The following is a 20,903-nucleotide window of genomic DNA, read 5'->3' as shown; positions in this document are numbered from 1 at the left end:
TGCGCAGGCGCAGAGCTGTCGGTTCGGGAAAAGCAAAATGACTCACTATTTTGCAGGAAGACAGAATTTATTGCACCAATTATGTATCGTGCTGTAACACTTTTTGGCAGAGGAAGGGGAGGGGATGGTTTTTGGCAGTAATCAGGGTTGCCATCAAACGGATACTGACTGAGGCACAGGGGAGAAAGCGGGATAGGAAAATATCTTGCTATAATTTCACAATAAAGCGGGTAAGATATTCCGAAACACAAACAGCTATTCTCACACACAGGAAACCAGCCACAAACATTAATTCAAAGGGTCTCTATGCGAGCGCGTAACATGACTCTTCAAAACTGGAGTGGAAAGGAGACTGGTTTGGGGCATTTGTCCTCATTTGAAAATGTGTTTCTTGTCAGCCAGAGTATGGTCCCTGTTGGTTCGACTGCACCGTTTCTCTGCGGGGATAGTAAATATGGCTGACACTGACCACTAGTGTAGCTCATGTACGGTGCTGGTTGCAGACGGCATTTATCTTACATTGCAAGACATTGTGTTGTGATGTCTTCAATCGATGAAGCAATCACTTGATTCAGAAGAACTGGTTACGAAGTTAACTAGCTAGGTAGCTATCTAGTTAGTTAGTTTGGTTTGTTTGTTAGCCAGCTAGCTAATGTAAAGGAAAATCTGTTTCACCAACAGATTTGGCTAGACTGCTTCAAAGACTAACGTTAGATTGCCCAGCCAAAGACAAGTTGAAAACAGTGTTGTATGCCAAATGTGCAATACAACAAATAATTGTCTTTACATAGCTAACTAAACTGATACTTACTAGCTTATAAACGGTGGTAACTTTTTGTACTTCAATGTAACTAGCTAGCTACCAAGGATTTCCGTTTGTTGTAACATAATCTGTCCAACCTAACAACTGTTAAATGATCTTGCGGCATTGTGCAGAGTTCCTCAGTCTGTGGACACAGTCCCAAGCTTCCTATCTAGCAACCAAAGCAAAGGTCACATTGACTGCACAATGTCATGAATCACGATCAACTCATCTGCCCGACAGACTATTAATTCAGTGTCAAGTGAGGTGGGGCGGGGACTCTGACAGCTATTTATCATATGTGTTCATTTGTGTCCTATATTTGATGCCAGTCTGTTGAGCATTTACAAAGGAGGGGGGGGGGGGGGGGGGGTCAGCGAAAATATTCAAAAAATAATGATATATATATATATATATATATATATATATATATATATATATATATATATATATATTTGAATATCACTAGCAACAACAGAATAAACTAATTTTGAATTGCATACCTACAGTAGAGAAGAGGGGCATACACATGTTTTTATGATGTCAACTTTATTTCTCAACTCCTAATATTGAGCAAATTACACTCAATGGAGTCAATTACACTCACTGGAGTATCTGACATAGACTTTGAAAAAGCACCCGCGAGTATCGGCTGCGGAAAGTAAGATTTCTTGACCAAAACATGGCAAACCTTTTGTTTAACCATCTGAACAGCTGCGCTATTAGTGAAAATGTGTTTGGAGTTACCTTTCTATCTTATGGGCTATGTTAGAGTTTACACTTCTTCCGATAATAATGTGTAACATAATACATTTAAAAAACGATCTAACATCTATTAATTTTAAAAAGTCGATTACTACTCCTTGCCATTCACCCGATGATAAGACAAGATGTACAAAACATTTTTTGCTAACATAATCGGGTTCGCTGGTTTGCCTGGGTGGAGGTCCCTGGGCAAGAAAAGATTGAAGACCCCCTGAAGTAGACGCATTACAAGTTGATTAGGCTAATCCATTCCGTGTTTGGAAAATATCTGCACAAATGGATGACAGTTGGCATGAGGCCATTCATTCTGCCTTAGTCTAATCAAACATGAATTATGACAATGTGGTTTTACGTGATTGAAACTTAAATTCACTGTTGCCTTGGGTCAGGTTTTCGAAACTACTCAGGGATGAAGTTAAGGTCTGAAAGTCAGTTGCTGTTGGGCAAGTCGGGAGTCTTTTTTTGGTTGCCCGGAGATTACATATACAGTGCCTTCAGAAAGTCCTCACACCCCTTAACTTTTTCAAAATGTTGTTAACAGCCTGAATTTAAAATGGATTAAATATAGATTTTTTTTCGTCACTGGCCTACACACAATAATGTCAAAGTGGAATTATGTTTTTATATGTTTTTACTAATTAATTTTTTTTTTTAAATGAAAAGCTGAAATGTCTTGAGTCAGTAAGTATTCAACCCCTTTGTTATGGCAAGCCTAAATACATTCAGGAGTAAAAATGTGCTTAACAAGTCACATCATGCAATAATAGTGTTTAACATGAATTTTGAATGACTACCTCATCTCTACCCCACACATACAATTATCTGGTACCTCAGTCGAGCAGTGAATTTCAATCACAGATTCAACCACAAAGACCAGGAAGATTTTCCAATGCCTCACAAAGAAGGTCACCTATTGGTAGATGGGTAAAAAAAGAAACAGACATTGAATATCCCTTTGAGTATGGTGAAGTTATTAATTACACTTTGGATGGTGTTTCAATACACTAAGGCATCCTTCCTAACTAAGTTGCTGGAGAGGAAGAAAACTGCTCAGGGATTTCACCATGAGGGCAATGTGGACTTTAAAATAGTTGGCGTTAAATGGCTGTGATCAAGAGAACTGAGGATGGATCAACAACATTGTAGTTACTCCACAATACTAACCTAAATGACTGAGGGGAACCTGAAGGAAGCCTGTATTTATTTATTTATATATATATATATATATATATATATATATATATATATATATATATATATACATACACACACACACACACACTACTGGCCAAAAGCTTTAGAACACCTACTCATTCAAGGTACATTTTTTATTTTTACTGTTTTCTACATTATAGAATAATAGTGAAGACATAAAATCAATGAAATAGCACATGGAATCATGTAGTAACCAAAAAAGTGTTAAACAAATCTAAATATACTTTGTATTTGAGATTGTTCAAGTAGCCACCCTTTGCCTTGATGACAGCTTTGCACACTCTTGTCATTCCCTCAACCAGCTTCATTAGGTAGTCTCCTGGAATGCGTTTCAATTATCAGGTGTGCCTTCTTAAAAGTTAATTTGTGGAATGTCTTTCCTTCTTAATGTGTTTGAGCCAATCAGTTTTGTTGTGACACGGTAGGTGGGGTATACAGAAGATAGCCCTATTTGGTAAAAGTCCATATTATGGCAAGAACAGCTCAAGTAAGCAAAGAGAAATTACAGCATCATTACTTTAAGACATGAAGGTCAGTCAATACGAAAAATGTCAAGAACTTTGAAAGTTTCTTCAAGTGCAGTCGCAAAAACCATCAAGCGCTAAATGATGAAACCGCCACAGGAATGAGGACTGACACAGGAATGGAAGACCCAGAGTTACCTCTGCTGCAGAGGATAAGTTCATTGGAGTTACCCGCCTCAGAAATTGCAGTCCAAATAAATGCTTCACAGAGTTCAAGTAAGACACATCTCAACATCAACTTTAGAGGAGACTGTGAATCAAGCCTTCATGGTTGAATTGCTGGAAAGGAACCACTACTAAAGAACACCAATAATAATAAGCGACTTGCTTGGGCCAAGAAACACGAGCAATGGACATTAGACCGGTGGAAATGTGTCCTTTGGTCTGGATTCCAACCGCCGTATCTTATCAGACGTGGTGTGGGTGAACGGATTATCTCTGCATGTGAATTTCCCACCATGAAACATGGAGGAGGAGGTGTGATGGTGTGGGGGTGCTTTGCTGGTGACGCAGTTTGTGATTTTATTTAGAATTCAAGGCATACTTAACCAGCATTCTGCAATGGGACGCCTGGTTTGGGTTTAGTGGGACTATCATTTGTTTTTCAACAAGACAATGACCGAACACACCTCTAGGCTGTGTAGGAGCTATTTTACCAAGCAGAGTGATGAGTGCTGCATCAGATGACCTGGCACCACAATCCCCTGACCTCAACTAAATTGAGATGGTTTGGGATGAGTCAGAGTGAAGGAAAAGCAGCCAACAAGTGTTCAGCATATGTGGGAACTCCTTCAAGACTGTTGGAAAAGCATTCCAGGTGAAGCTGCTTGAGAGAATGCCAATAGTGTGCAAAGCTGTCATCAAGGCAAAGAGTGCCTATTTGAAGAATCTCAAATATAGAATATATTTAGACTTTGTTTAACACTTTTTTGGTTACTACATGATTCCATATGTGTTATATCATAGTTTTAATGTCTTCACTATTATTCTACAATGTAGAAAATAGTAGAAATAAGTAGGTGTTCTAAAACTTTTGACCGGTAGTGAGTGTATATGTGTGTGTGTGTGTGTGTGTGTGTGTGTGTATATATATATATATATATATATACACACACACACACACTACCGGTCAAAAGTTTTAGAACACCTACTTATTTTTACTATATATATATATATATATATATATATATATATATATATATATATATATATATAGAATATTATTTAAACCTTTATTTTACTAGGCAAGTCCATTTAGAACAAATTCTTATTTACATTGATCCCCTACCAAAAGGCAAAAGGCCTCCTGCAGGGATGGGGACTGAGATCATAAAAAATAGGACAAAGCACACGTCACGACGTGAGACACCACAACACTACATAAAGAGAGTCCTAACATGACATCACAACATGGTAGCAACACAACATGACAATAACATGGTAGCAACACATGACAATAACACGGTAGCGACACATGGAAGCAGCACGAACATGGTACAAACATTGTTAGGCAAAGACAACATCATACTGCTTGCAACAAGTTACTAAAGTAATACTGCAAAAACATGTAGCAATGCCATTAACTTGATGTCCTGAATACAAAGTGTTATGATTTGGGCAAATCCAAATACAACACATTACCGAGTACCACTCTCCATATTTTCAAGCATAGTGGTGGCTGCATCATGTTATGGGTATGCATGTAGTCATTAAGTACTGGGTAGTATTTCAGGATAAAAAATACATGAATTGGAGCTTAGCACAGGCAAAATCCTAGAAGAAAATCTGGTTCAGTCTGTTTTCCACCAGACCCCTGAAGAGGGATTCACCTTTCAGCATGAAATGAACACTGGAGTTGCTTACCAATAAGACAGTGAATGTTCCTGAGTGTCAGAGTTACAGTTTTGACTTAAATATACTTGACAATCAATGGCAAGACCTGATAATGGTTGTCTAGCAATGATCAACATCCAATTTGGCAGAGTTTGAAGAATTTTGAATTGAATAATGGGCAATTGTTGCACAATCCAGGTGTGGAAAGCTCTTAGAGACTTACCCAGAAAGACTAACAGCTGTAATCACTGCCAAAGGTGATTCTACAAAGTATTGACTCTTTGGAGTGAGATATTTCTGTGTTTCATTTTTCAATGCATACAATTTCTAAAAACATGCTTTCACTTTGTCATTATGTATTGTGTGTTGATGGGTGAGAAAAAATATATTTAAACCATTTAGAATTCAAGCTGTAACACAACAAAATGTGGAATAAGTCAAGGGGTATGAATATGTTCTGAAGGCACTTGTACGTATTGCCTGCATTTCACCCAGCATAGGAGAGGAACCAGAAAGATCAGTACTTGAGTTCTTTGTATTTTGGTTATTGTCAGTAAAAACATTCGCAGAGCAGGCTCAACATGCCCAACTGCCATAAATGCCACACATTTTTTGTCTTTCATTTAAAAAATGTGGAGGAACAAGAAAGATCAGCTTGGCTACTGGGTCGTTCCACCTCAAAAAGCAGAAGAAAGAGGACTTCGACACTCAGATTGTTCCCAAATTGTTTGCTGTTAGGTTTATGTCCCATCCTACATCCTGATATTACCAGGTTCTGACCTCTAGATGTTGCTGTTCCTGCTACAGATTAAACATACTGTAGACCTAATCAATTTCTTAGACAAAAAAATAACGCTTTTAGATGGAGATCCTCCATTGATCATGCTTTTTAGTCCAAGAGTAAGTATAACAGCCCTCAGTGTCCACTATAAACAGATGGCAGATGTGGCATTATTGATCTGGTGGTTTGTGAAAAGGCTTGTGTTGTGAGCGGTTTTACAGGAATCAGTCCGGATAGTCACGCTGCTGATTTGATACTCATGTTGGCCTAAAACAAGACTGCAACATATGAATGGGTTGTTGTATATAGGCCTAGTCTGCAGTGCAGAGAAGGTACCAGCTGTTATAGTGGTCTAGCATAGAATTAGAATTATTCATGAATCGACTCTATTCATGATTTAATGTTTCATGACTGATTCATGAATCATTCTAATTCTATGAGTAGAACTGACAGGACAGGACTAGTTTAATCCTGACATTTCCACACAAGTGGGATGGAAGGGGTTCCTTTATAATTTTTTCCATCTTGATGTTTTAGCCCAAATGTTTGGGGAGCCTGCTTTGGTTTGAAATAGGCTAGGTAAACAAACACAAAGCTTTCCGATTTTTTTTAGACTAAGTGCAAAATTCGACATTAAAGTGACTGAATATCTTCACATGTATATCAGCATTTCTTTTGGTTTGCAGGTCTACCCAGAGTCCTGATGTGATCATCATCCCTGAACAGAAACATTAGCCTGCCCCGAAGTCAGTCCTCAACCAACCGTGGACAATCTGGATTGGATATCAAAGATAATCCGTCCTTATCCCCGTTATCTGCCTGCACTGGGTAGACACTTTCTTTTTCCCCTCCCTGCCTGTTTCCATTTTCTGAATTGGTTGCCATATATAGATTTTCACTTTCTGACTTGTTACCTTCCTCTGACTGGACTCTTCTATTCAGATGTATTCCCTGGCTATCGTCCATCTCTCTGGGCTATAACATAAATCATTAATGTTTTCATTACGTTGGCATTTTTACACCCCAGACCTGGTACCATAGATATTTTCACCCTAGTCTGGCAGCTAGACTGCTCCACTATACCCTGATGAATGAAGACCCCATTCGGGAAGAGTGCGCCCGGCCAGAGATCCAGAGCCGATGCAGGTTAGTTTGGCTTTAAATTGATAGTACACCTACATTTGAAAATTACATATTGGTTTACGTACCCTGTAAGCAGTCTATGGACTATGTATGACAGCAATCCATGCTTTGGTTTAGTTTCCCTGGCACTGTTTCCACATGCTGACATTTGAGCATTTGTGCTACAAATCCCATTTGCGCTCTTTATAGATGTTGTCGGCGTCCCAAATGGCACCCTTTTTCCTTTATTACTCACTTGCTTACTTAATTAGTCCCATCGCTCCTTTGGGCTCATAGGCCATCGACGATCCTCTCTAGCTCGTTCAACCCCGTGCCGATTCTCTTGGTGAGGGCGTCCTCTTTTCCTTTTGGCTTGCTGGTTCCAGGATAGAGCTTGCCTGGTGATGTTGGAAACACCTGGAGGACACCTATTCCCTTTATAGTGCACAACTTTTGTTTCCTTTTATAGTGCACTTCTTTGGACCAGGGCCTTTAGAGGCTCTGGTCAAACATAGTGCTCTAATTGGCCTATAGGGAATAGGCTGCCATTTGGGGGACACAGCCTTTGTTGTTGATCTTGTTATCTTCAGGTGACACATATAATCCGGTACATTTAGCCTACTGATAAGAGTACATTCACTGCAGTCATTTGCACTAGAAGAACGTTTGATGTTTTTTTTGTGATGTTTTTTATTTTTATCTAAGGACACACAGGTGTTTCTTCAAACATGAAGAAAAAGGACTCCCACAAGTAAGCCAGGAATCCTTATGCACTGTACTTACCTTACCTTTGTGATTGTGCCAATGTAGGCATTCAACTGTTCTCAATGTATACATATTGTGTAGTAGTATTGCATTAAAGCTGGTTTCAGGCTAGGCTAAAACCATCTGTTGTCTGCTTAGTTTGTCCAAGGTAGAGAACATCAGTTGTGCTTGCTAAGATAAGTCAATGATTAAGTCTAGTAGTGCCATGCTGAATACCTGATATCAGATACTGGTCTTAAGTGGCCTGCTGAAGTTAATACAGGGTTAGTAGCAGCTGTGTAGGGACTCTACCATGGTCAGGGTTAGTATCAGCTGTGTAGGGACACTACCATGGTCAGGGCTATATTCACACTTGAAAGAATACAATATTTAAAGGACTCCTGTAAACAGGTCAAGGAAAGGAATGGCCTACATACACCACATGACCAAAGGTATGCGGACACATGCTTGTTGAACATCTCATTCCAAAGTCATGGGCATTAATATGGAGTTGGTACCCCCTTTGCTGCTATAACAGCCTCTACTCTTCTGGGAAGTCTTTCCACTAGATGTTGGAACATTGCTGCGGCGACTTGCTTCCATTCAGCCACAAAAGCATTAGTGAGGTTGGGCACTGATGTTGGGCGATTAGGCCAGGTTCGCAGTCGGCATTCCAATTCATCCCAAAGGTGTTCGATGGGGTTGAGGTCAGGGCCCTGTGCAGGCCAGTCAAGTTCTTCCACACCGATCTCGACAAACCATTTCTGTATGGACATCACTTTATGCACAGGAGCATTGTCATGCTGAATCAGGAAAGGGGCTTCCCCAAACTGTTGCCACTAAGTTGGAAGCACAGAATCGTCTAGAAGTCATTGTATGCTGTAGCGTTAATATTTTCCTTCGTTAGAACTCTAAGGGGCCTAGACCAAGACTAATATTTCTCCTCCACCAAACTTTACAGTTGGCAATATGCATTTGTAACAGTATAGACTTTACGTCCGTCCCCTCGCCCCGACCTGGACGCGAACCAGGGACGCTCTGCACACGTCAAGTCACCCTCGAAGCATCGTTACCTATCGGTCCACAAAAGCCGCGGCTCTTGCAGAGCAAGGGGAACCACTACTTCAAGGTCTCAGAGCAAGTGACGTCACCGATTGAAACGCCACTAACGCGCACCATCGCTAACTAGCTAGCCATTTCACATCGGCTACACTCACCCCTCTTTTGACCTCCTCCTCTTTTCGCAGCAACCAGTGATCCGGGTCAACAGCATCAATGTAACAGTATAGACTTTACGCCCGTCCCCTCGTCCCGACCTGGGCGCGAACCAGGGACGCTCTGCACACATCAACAGTCACCCTCGAAGCATCGTTACCCATCACTCCACAAAAGCCGCGGCTCTTGCAGAGCAAGGGGAACCACTACTTCAAGGTCTCAGAGCAAGTGACGATACTGATTGAAACGCCACTATTGCGCACCACCGCTAACAAGCTAGCCATTTCACATCGGCTACACATTCATGCAGGTAGCATTCTCCTGGCATTCTCCAAACCCAGATTTGTCCGTCAGACTACCAGATGGTGAAGCATGATTTATCACTCCAGAGAACACGTTTCCACTGCTCCAGAGTCCAATTCCGGCAAGCTTTATACCACTCCAGCTGATGCTTGACATTGCGCATGGTGATCTTAGGCTTGTATGCGGCTGCTTGGCCATGGAAACCCATTTCATGAAGCTCCAGACAAACAGTTCTTGTGCTGATGTTGCTTCCAGAGGCAGTTTGGAACTCGGTAGTGAGTGTTGCAACCGAGGACATACCTTTTTTATGCGCTACGTGCTTCAGCATTCAGTGGTCCTCTTCTGTGAGCTTGTGTGGCCTACCACTTCGCGGCTAAGCCGTTGTTGCTCCTAGACATTTCCACTTCACAATAACAGCACTTACAGTTGACCAGGGCAGCTCTAGCGGGGAAGAAATTTGTTGAACTGACTTGTTGGAAAGGTGGTATCCTATGACGGTGCCACGTTGAAAGTCACTGAGCTCTTCAGTTAGGCCATTCTACTGCCAATGTTTTTCCTATGGATATTGCATGTCTGTGCTCGATTTTATACAGCAACGGGTGTGCCTGAAATAGTCAAATCCACTAATTTGAAGGAGTGTCCACATACTTTTGTTTATATTGTGTATTTCATTATTTGAAAATTGTATCCTATTTGATATACTGTAATACGGGCGGCAGGGTTAGAGTGTTGGACTAGTAACCGGAAGGTTGCGAGTTCAAACCTCCGAGCTGACAAGGTACAAATCTGTCGTTCTGCCCCTGAACAGGCAGTTAACCCACTGTTCCCAGGCCGTCATTGAAAATAAGAATTTGTTCTTAACTGACTTGCCTGGTTAAATAAAGGTAAAATAAAAAAAATATAAAAAAAAAATACCAGACTTATCTAGAAGCTAATGTACTGTGAAGGACTGACAGCCAGTTATCAAAGGTTTTCCCTCTTCTTTTCATTGGCTATGTGGATATTTGTTTCCCCAATCCCTCTCTTCTCATTGGCTGAAATCTGAAATGTACAGGAAACACAAGAACAGCATGGGCCCCAACAAGGTGGTGTCGTCGTCTGCGCCCCGCCGGAACATGGTGGGCTGTCGAATCCAGCACATCTGGAAGGAGGGGAGCACTGCGTCTCAGTCGCTGTGGAAAGGCATGGTGCTGGACCAGGTGCCCGTCAACCCCTCGCTTTACCTCATCAAGTACGACGGCTTTGACTGTGTCTACGGCCTGGAGCTACATAAAGATGAGAGGGTGCAGGGACTTGAGGTGCTCCCTGACCGTCAAGGTTTGGACTTGGTCTATTGTGCATTCGGACAGTATTCAGACCCTTTGACTTTTTCCACATTTTGTATAATTACAGCCTTTTTCTAAAATTGATTACGTTTTTCTCTCATCAATCTACACACAATACCCCATGATGACAAAGCAAAAACAGGTTTTTAGATATTTTAGCAAATTTGTAAAAAAAACAAAAAATACATTTGAAATATGACATTTACATAAGTATTCAGACCCTTTAGTACTTTGTTGAACTTTGTTGAAGCTCCTTTGGCAGCGATTACAGCCCCGAGCCTCAAGCATTTTGCTACACTCGCATTAACATCTGCTAACCATGTGTATGTGACCAATAAAATTAGATTTGAGTCTTCTTGGGTATGATGTTACAAGCTTGGCACACCTGTATTTTGGGAGTTTCACCCATTCTTCTCTGCAGAACCTATGAAGCTCTCTCGGGTTGGATGGGGAGCGTCGCTGCACAGCTTTTTCAGGTCTCTCTGGGCTCTGGCAGGGCCACTCAAGGACATTCAGAGACTTGTCCCGAAACCACTCCTGCGTTGTCTTGGCTGTATACTTAGGGTCGTTGTCTTGGCTGTATACTTAGGGTCGTTGTCCTGTTGGAAGGTGAACCTTCGCCCTAGTTTTAAGTCCTGAGCGCTCTGGGGCAGGTTTTCATCAAGGGTCTCTCTGTACTTTACTCCGTTCATCTTTCCCTCGATCCTGACTAATCTCCCAGTCCCTGGCGCTGAAAAACATCTACACAGCATGATGCTGCCACCACCATGCTTCACCGTAGCGATTGTGCCAGGTTTCCTCCATATGTGACGCTTGGCATTCAGATCAAATTAAACCAATCTTGGTTTCATCAGACCAGAGAATCTTGTCTGAGAGTCCTTTAAGTGCCTTTTGGCAAACTCCAAGCGGACTGTCATGTGCATTTTACTGAGGAGTGGCTTTCGTCTGGCCACTCTACCATAAAGGCCTGATTGGTGTAGTGCTGCGGAGATGGTTGTCCTTCTGGAAGGTTATCCCATCTCCACAGAGGAACTCTGTAGCTCTGTCAGAATGACAATTAGGTTTTTGGTCACCTCCCTGACCAAGGCCCTTCTCCCCTGATTGCAAAGTTTGGCCAGGTGGCCAGCTCTAGGAAGAATATTGATGGTTCCAAACTTCTTCCATTTCAGAATGATTGAGGTCACTGTGTTCTTGGGGTCATTCAACTCTGCAGAAATGTTTTTGGTACCCTTCCCCAGATCTGTACCTCGACACAGTCATGTCTCGGAGCTCTACAGACAATTCCTTCGACCTCATGGCTTGGTTTTTGCTTTAACGTGCACTGTCAACTGTGGTACCTTTATATAGAAAGGTGTGTGCCTTTCCAAATCATGTCTAATCAATTGAATTTACTACAGGTGTACTCCAATCCAGTTGTAGAAACATCTCAGGGATGATCAATGGAAACAGGATGCACCTGAGCTCATGTTCGTGCCTCATAGCAAAGGTTCTGAATACTTATGTAAATAAGTTATTTTTTTTACACTTTCTCATTTTGGGTTATTGTGTGTAGATTGATGAAAAAATATATTTTCATCAATTTTAGAATAAGGCTGTAACTTAACAAAATGTGGAAAAATCAAGGGCTCTGAATTCTTTCCAAATGTGTATATATAGTGTCAACATTGTTATCTCAACATATTGATTTACTGACTAGTGATCACACAATGTGGATAAACCACTATCATAGACAAGCTTATTTTTGTGCTCTAATGGTCTTCTATGTTCATAGGTGAATGTCTCTAAGATTTGTCCGAGCTAGAAATGGGGCGGCAGGGTAGCCTAGTGGTTAGAGCGTTGGACTAGTAACCGGAAGGTTGCAAGTTCAAACCCCCGAGCTGAACAGGCAGTTAACCCACTGTTCCTAGGCTGTCATTGAAAATAAGAAAAATATGAATTGTAATTGAAGTGCTTGTTGGCTTCATTACCAATCATCCCTGTCCCATACTTTTGTTGACCTGTTACAGCCTCCACGCGCGCCAGCGACGTCAACCTGGCCGACACGATGATAGGGAAGGCTGTAGAGCATATGTTTGAGACGGAGGACGGGACTAAAGACGAGTGGAGGGGCATGGTTCTGGCCCGAGCCCCCATCATGAACACCTGGTTCTTCATCACCTACGAGAAAGACCCCGTTCTGTACATGTACCAGCTCCTAGACGACTACAAGGAGGGAGACCTGAGGATCATGCCTGACTCCAGTGAGTAGTGAAAATTTGGTTAAAGCCGACAGCATGTGTGAGACTCTCTGTCTTATTACGAAGCTTATAATATGTTATGCAGGTATGGTAATACTAAAATCTGAGAGGTAAACAGATCTCTCCATCCAACTATAGTGTTCTTATAACAAAATACTAAATAGTGTAGACCAAATCCCAATGTGAAAATGTATAAAATACAAAGTAGTGTAGACCAAATCCCAATGTGAAAATGTATAAAATACAAAGTAGTGTAGACCAAATCCCAATGTGAAAATGTATAAAATACTAAGTAGTGTAGACCAAATCCCAATGTGAAAATGTATAAAATACTAAGTAGTGTAGATCAAATCCCAATGTGAAAATGTATAAAATACTAAGTAGTGTAGACCAAATCCCAATGTGAAAATGTATAAAATATTAAGTAGTGTAGACCAAATCCCAATGTGAAAATGTATAAAATACTAAGTAGTGTAGACCAAATCCCAATGTGAAAATGTATAAAATACTAAGTAGTGTAGACCAAATCCCAATGTGAAAATGTATAAAATACTAAGTAGTGTAGACCAAATCCCAATGTGAAAATGTATAAAATACTAAGTAGTGTAGACCAAATCCCAATGTGAAAATGTATAAAATACTAAGTAGTGTAGACCAAATCCCAATGTGAAAATGTATAAAATACTAAGTAGTGTAGACCAAATCCCAATGTGAAAATGTATAAAATATTAAGTAGTGTAGACCAAATCTCAATGTGAAAATGTATAAAATACTAAGTAGTGTAGACCAAATCCCAGTATGAAAATGTTTAAAATACTTAGTAGTGTAGACCGAAAACCAAATTCTGAAAATGTATAAAATTCTAAGCAGTGTAGATCTAATCCCAATGTGCACATTTTTAAAATACTTAACAGTTGTACCCCAGGAAGAGTAGCTGCTGCTTATGCAACAGCTAATGGGGATCCTAATAAAATACCTAATCCCAATGTGAAAATCATCTGGAAATGCAGATTAGAGACTCGATTGTATAGCCTCCATCTTTCCGTAGCCTATTCAAAATTGTTTTTTTAATTTGAAGCTTGCTGCTGGTCAAACCTTTGAGTCTAAGTACATTTTTATCAAATCATTTAAATAGGCAAAATGTTGATGTTGCACAGTGCACACAATAAAATAATACAGAATATTAGGTAGAATTATGTGCTGCTCTCAGACTGACAGGCTAACATCACATTAAAATATTCTCCTTCAACGGAAATAAAGAAAACATTTCAGAGAACCTCATAACATTCTCCATCTACCTATAGTGATGCCATTATGAAAATACAAGCTGTCGACCAGACAAATCCATTATTTTAGATACAACAAAAAATTTACGTGTGAAACTTCACTGCCAGACAAGTCAAAACAATTTTGCTGGCTGCGCGGCAATAAAGCAGCATTTTCTTATCTTTCGGATCCATTTGGGTCCGATACAGACCCAATTGTACTTGGACCCGGCCCTCTCTCATCTCTTACATGTTTCGGGTCGGATTTGGTACACCTCGAATCCAAATCGGGTATGGTATTGACTTTCAAAGAAATGAACGGGTCCTGTTAGGGACAGGTGGGAAGTTTGCAGGTCCATTTCTCTCCGGATGGTGAGGCTTCTCTTAATAATGATCATAGCCTACTCTTTGATGTTCTCCCTTAATGATTAAAGCTATCATCATTGTTATGGTAAACTTAATTTACATAGCCCTCTTTATTCCTAAGGGGAACAAACTATAACGGTCCACCAGTTCTTCTGCTAGTCTAGGGATTCATTTAACCTGACATTGACAGGCCACAATGAACCTGTTTCTGTGTTGATTTGATCTCAAGTGGACTAACCTGGTTAAATAAAGCTAAATGAATGAATTGGTGAACGTATGTATTTTCTTCTCCCCCAGATGACACTCCGCCTGCAGAGCGGGAGCCAGGGGAGGTAGTGGACAGTCTGGTGGGGAAACAGGTGGAGTACGCCAAAGAGGACGGCTCCAAACGAACTGGCATGGTTATCCACCAGGTGGATGCCAAACCCTCAGTCTACTTCATCAAGTTCGACGACGACTTCCACATCTACGTCTACGACCTTGTCAAGACCTCCTAAGGCGACCTTTTACCCTTTGACCTTTTCACACTACTGAGCCGAATCGAGCTGTACTGGGCTGGCCTGGTTACACGTACATCCACCATAGCTGAAAAGACTATGCGAAAATATGTTAGAGGTGGTACAGTTTGGCTGACGTCGGCACGGTAGTGTGAAAAGGGCACTGGGTCTCTGGGCCTAGAGGACAGGAGGTCTGTCTGGGGAGTTAATGATGGATGCAGGAAAGACGATGGTCATCATCACCACATGGAACCTTACCTTATCCACCAACTTTTCTTAAATATATCTCGAACGTTTCCTGCAACAGCTTCTTTGAGATGCGACAGATGGACAGCTAGATTGGATATTTCACTGAAGCCTTTGGATTGCTACTAAAGCATCTAGTGTTCTAGAATCTAGTCAGAAGAGAGAGAGGGGTCACTGTGCAACTGAGTTATTGGCCACTCGATTGGCTGAGAAGACTATTTGTTTCTGCAACTGGCTATCCCCTATCAGAGTAAAGATCTGAAGGATTTGTTACATAGATCCCTTTGTAAGGGGAGGGACGGGAAAAAGATATCGGCGTTATTTGAACACTGCGTATTTAGTGCGACCTTTAAAGTTAATTACTATCTGGGTTTGTTTCCATCTCAGAGAATTGTTCAATCCTTGACTATGATTATATTTGTTTGTTTGTAATGTTAAAAGATACACAACAACATATGCAGTGAGCAAAGGCATTTGTTGGAAGTTTTGTGAGGGACATGACCATTGTTTTAATTCAAATGTTTCTTTGTTTTTTTCCCAATAACTTTTTCATGTATGTTCATATATAATGATAGTTAAATACTGATGCCGATATTTGCAGTTTTATCTTAAGCACTAATTTCAAAGAATCCACTCAGAAAACATTTACGCAGTTGTCTTTATAAGTTTTGCCTTTTAATAATAATTATATGTTGATCATTCTCAACAAACACTATTCAGAATGGTTGACCAGTGAGAACGTTAATCTGTAGTCGTGAGACTGAGTTTGTTCATTAGGCCTTGCCAAAGCCCTCGAACCTTATCATTCATGATCCAATCATAATAACCGCAATAATTATTATAATTATTCAGATAATACTTATGTTTGTTATTATCGTTCCTGTAGTCATATGTTTACCTTTTTTTGGGGGGGTGGGGGGTGTCAAGCATAGTTTCTATTTTTGTTTATTTTTTACTTTCATTGTTATATGTTATTTAGAGACATCTTCTTCACCTCTGTCTTTGTGTTAAACAGACTTTCTGTTTAATTGGCATAGTAACCTTTTAGTAAACTGTTTTATCATGCCTTTAAAAAAAATTAAGACAGTATGGTGAAAGCGCTGCAACGTATTTGGAAACTAAAACTTCAAACCAGCTCCTCAAAAGTGTTCTAAATTCAGCAGTACCACTACAACAATACTAAAGTGTTCTAAATTCAGCAGTACCACTACAACAATACTATAGTGTTTCTAAAATCTTCACACAACTGTTAATTCACAACAAGTATTCAAAACTTTAAAAGCAACACCCACTTTATAGAGTGCATGTAATATTGTACTCAAGGAAAGGTTACTAGCCTCAATTAGATTTTTATTTGCCATATTTTGTTGAGATGAGCTGTTTCCCGCCATTATTTAAAGCTTATAATAATGTAGTTAAAATGTGCTAGCGGTTTCTGGCTTTCTCTGTGTGTGGGTGGGTGTGTGACAAAACAACATTCAACAGATGCCCCTAGTAGGCCCCTTTGGAATGTTACAATGGTTGTCAGAGAAACAGTGGGCTACTGAGCACTCTAGAACCTCTGACATACAGATGTTGTTAATTACTGTAGTAACATTTAGTGTTCATGTGACTGTAACCCCTCCTCTACACTCCTCTGCCTTACTACTCTTTCTCCATGCCCTTCTTGACCTTTAGCAGTGTTTATTCCCAGTCTCTGAAGAGGTAGTATAGTCCTGATATTTTCATTAGCCTGTGTAGTAACAGAACAGATGTGCCGTTGTGACTGATTTGCGATTAGATAAACCACTGCATCTTCAGCTGAAGTGCCTGCAGAGACATATAAAGCCCATTAGTTTTTATTTTTACATTTTATAACTGTTTTTCTTTCTTTGACTGTATGGCTGAATGGTAGCTTTAGAAATGAAAACCTGAGAGAAAATAAACACAAGTATCTTATGTATCCTGTTGTATTCCAAACCGCAAACTGACTTGTGTTTTATGCAAGATGTCACCTTCAGGAAAATAATTGAAAGTGTTTGATGGATTGGCATTTCACACTGTGTTTGATGTTGGTTCATTTTGGGATAAAAAATTAAAAAAGAGAATATGAAAATAGTCCATTATTTTTGCATGAGTAGCAGAAACAGTAGAACTGTAAGTGGAAGTTAGTGTGAGATACACACATGCATCTGTCAACTTTTTCTATGAGGTTATCTTCATTCTGTTACCTGTTGTGACGCTCCCTTTTTTATTTCCCTTTATTTCCCTATTTCCCTTATTTCCCTGCATTTCTTAAGAAAAGCAAAGTAATTTTTTGTATTACATTTTTGATTCTGCTCTGCTATAGGATGAAACTCACTGGGGTTGTGTGAGGGGCCAATAGAAAGGCCACATGATGCCAGTGTTACACAGCATTTGAGGGATCATATCTTTCACATACAATACCAATGTTGTCCGTAAATATTTTTTATGTATCTTTTGAGTGCCACAAGGAAAACATGAACTCAAAGAAAAAGGCCCTATAAAATTGGTAGGGGGATGTTTATACAGCATATATATATATGAGAGAGAGAGAGATGTATATGTGTGTATATATATATATATATGTGTGTATATATACATATGTGTGTGTGTGCGTGTATGTATGGGGTGTGCAAGGTAGGTAGCACATCTTAGTTACATATCAGAAGAATAAAGGCACATCTTAGTTACATATCAGAAGAATAAAGGCACATCTTAGTTACATATCAGAAGAATAAAGGCACATCTTAGTTACATATCAGAAGAATAAACAATGTACATATACACTTAAGAGAAAATATAAGGGTCTTCATTTCTCAAAGTTACTCTTAAATCAGTTTAAAATAAGATTGAAAACTATGATTTACTGTATATGGTCCCTTTTAGATGCTGTTGCTCTTTTCTAACGTGTAAAATACAGTGTATAGTTGATTCTTCATGTTTGTTGGCATCTACTTCAATGGATTCTATTTGAACTGGTAATTTGTTATTACTCTGAACAATGTAGAGAGTTAATTTGATTTGCTTTAGGGGTATACGCATTTAAAAACATGTTACTTAGATCTGTCATTTTTATAATTGTTACGTAAGTATCCTTATAACATTTGAGAAAATAAAAACGTAATGTGAGGTTGTGTGGTGGTTTCTTTCCTTATGGTTTCTCTGCTTGTAAAGACGCCAGACTTAGGTATTTCTCGTACAGAATATCACTCCCCTCAATCAAATGTATTCGTCACATACACAGTGTTCAGCAGGTATAAAGACATAAGGCTATTTGCATTGTGTAAATATTACTGATTGTACCTTTAAATAGTTACATAGAGGATTTAGGACACTGATTGACCACGTGAGATGTCAATCAAACTGGCAGTATATTTTAGCCAACCAACAGTAACCAGCTCTACAGCAGTCGACAGTTCGTTATGACAGTTTGTAAGGTGATAGTAACTATCTCTATACAGTGATTGAAGAATGAAAATGATGACCGTTTTGCACTTCTACGAGTGATTTCACGTCTTGGTTAGTAACGGTTCACCGCGAGTAACTGCTACAACTGTAACCGTCTTAAACTGGTTTTGACTACAGTTGCCAAGGTCGTTAGTGGCTGTCCCAAATATTTTTGTATAACTAAACCTGTATATAACTAGAACTGTTCGATTCGACCATGGTGGAGGTTTTTGTTGGGAAAACTCTGCTCAATAAAGAAGGGGATCTTATTGATCCAGAGGAAACTCTCAGGAATAAAGTAGTAGGAATATACTTTTCTCCCGGCTGGTGCCCGCCTTGTCGAGATTTCACCCCTAGTCTATGCGATTTTTACACGGAACTTGTCGAGGAGAGCGAGCCACCTGCACAGTTCGAAATAGTTTTCATATCTTCTGACAAGTCAAGTGATGATATGGTGGAATATTATCATGACATGCACGGAGACTGGCTGGCTCTGCCATGGACGGATCAATACAAACAGTAAATTCTTAGGATTTAGCTTATTTCTTGTAGCCTATTCCTATTTGAGTTATTGTAAATAGCCTAGTGACACAAACATGTCTACATACATTATGGCTGAACTGATCGTATATGCTTTTCCCCGCGTTTCTCAATTATGAGAAACGTGTGTAGCTATCCTGCAACATCCCTCTCATAATTGGTTTCTGTGACTGACACAATCCTTTGTGTGTAATACAATGTAATACTGTCTATATTCTAAACTTCTACACTACAATGTAATACTGTCTATATTCTAAACTTATACACTACAATGTAATACTGTCTATATTCTAGACTTCTACACTACAATGTAATAATATCTATATTCTAAACTTCTACACTACAATGACAATATGTATTTTTTTCTAATGAATAGACATGAGTGGCTTATATTTTCAGAATACATATTTTGAGGAGTTTTGCAATTTTTTATATTTTGTTTTATATGACTTAAAATGCACAATAATGATTAAATCCTTTGCTGTCTGTTTACAGTCTGATAGTTATTGTAAAGTGTTATGATGTTATGTTATGAAACAATCGAGTCAGTGCCATTCCCCAGTGTGCTATTAGAATGCTAAAAGAAAAGCCCATAGGATAGTATTTTCACCATAGTTAATTCACCATAGCTAAGTCTCACTCTTCATTGCCTGCGCACCTCTTTGCATTTAAACACAATCATTTTGTTTTCCTTGTAAGTTGGCAAGCTCTTCGACTTTGATTACGATAGTCAACAGTCAGCACACATCCAAGCTTGTCTCTATAGATTTGATTGTTATTTAGGTTACATAAGGCCCTTGTTGTAGTTACATAAAGAGAATGCTCCAGAGATGTTATTATAACAAATCATGCTGATGTCAAATAATTGAATAATGTCCACTTGATGGATGTAAAAACTAACAAGGTAACGCTAATGCCTTTGCATGTTATTCCAGTGATATCCTTTATACCACAGGATGTCGACATAGACTCACTTATAAGGCTGCATCCTCAGCTAGAGATTATATGCTACAGCACTTCTCCCTCCCCCATAGAGTTTATGTTTTTCCACCTATTATCTTTTGTGAGAAAGCATTTCATGTAAACAATGTACTTTTAAGAATATTTTGAGAGAGTTGCTATTGCAATATGTCAAACAGGGAAACTAGTTTGAGGGGGATTTGACCAAATGCTAAACTGAACATGATCCTTTGAATTAAAAGAGGCTTGACAAAGTAGAGGAATTTTGTGTTAAACAAACTTCTGAAATGCCATAGGCATAGCGCTTGTTCAGTCAGCTCCTTGCCTCCCATTACGTTATGGACTCTGACTGAAATACTGCCTACACAGTGCTGACTGGGCCGTTCAGTCCTCTGGTTAATTCACTTATGCAATGATGGTGAATTATTTAGAATCTGTTGAAGAAACTTGCTGTCCTTACTCAGCTGAAGTGCCTTTAGGTCAGCGTCTTGACCATAAAAATGTACATTTGGGTTTTTATGAAAGCAGTTATTGTCAAGGTGACAATGGTGACAGGTGATCAGAGACACCTTTAAGACACCTTGTTCACTGGTCCAACAGCTGTCCTGTTGAAAGAGCTGCCACCAGTTTAGCAATTGAGAGGTCTTGAACCAGCAACCCTACAACTACAGGGCAAGTGCACATCTGTGGCATAGATCAAGTGTGCCATAATG

At 39.7% G+C, this 20,903-nt stretch overlaps 1 protein-coding gene across 4 annotated transcripts; it reads left to right on the top strand.

Moving 5' to 3' along the window:
* The first annotated feature begins 97 nt into the window (after positions 1–97).
* On the top strand, positions 98–18,372 carry LOC110537014 (spindlin-Z). 4 transcript variants are annotated; one of them, XM_090191775.1, is made up of 7 exons: positions 98–230; positions 6,607–6,748; positions 6,977–7,066; positions 7,748–7,793; positions 10,359–10,621; positions 12,636–12,869; positions 14,795–18,372. In XM_090191775.1, the coding sequence occupies exons 3-7, from the start codon at positions 7,012–7,014 to the stop codon at positions 14,992–14,994; spliced, it is 798 nt and encodes a 265-aa protein (XP_090047901.1). In that variant the 5' UTR covers positions 98–230; positions 6,607–6,748; positions 6,977–7,011; the 3' UTR covers positions 14,995–18,372. The 4 variants fall into 4 exon arrangements, with proteins under 4 accessions (XP_090047901.1, XP_021478396.1, XP_090047902.1 ...); XM_021622721.3 differs by having other exon boundaries at positions 6,948–7,066; XM_090191776.1 differs by lacking the exon at positions 7,748–7,793.
* The last annotated feature ends 2,531 nt before the right edge of the window (positions 18,373–20,903 follow it).

This window comes from Oncorhynchus mykiss, chromosome 12 (genome assembly GCF_057628025.1).
Source record: "Oncorhynchus mykiss isolate SJ-2025 chromosome 12, ASM5762802v1, whole genome shotgun sequence".
In the NCBI taxonomy this organism is placed as follows: Eukaryota; Metazoa; Chordata; class Actinopteri; order Salmoniformes; family Salmonidae; genus Oncorhynchus; species Oncorhynchus mykiss.
This window is presented reverse-complemented; position numbering and strand designations above follow the sequence as displayed.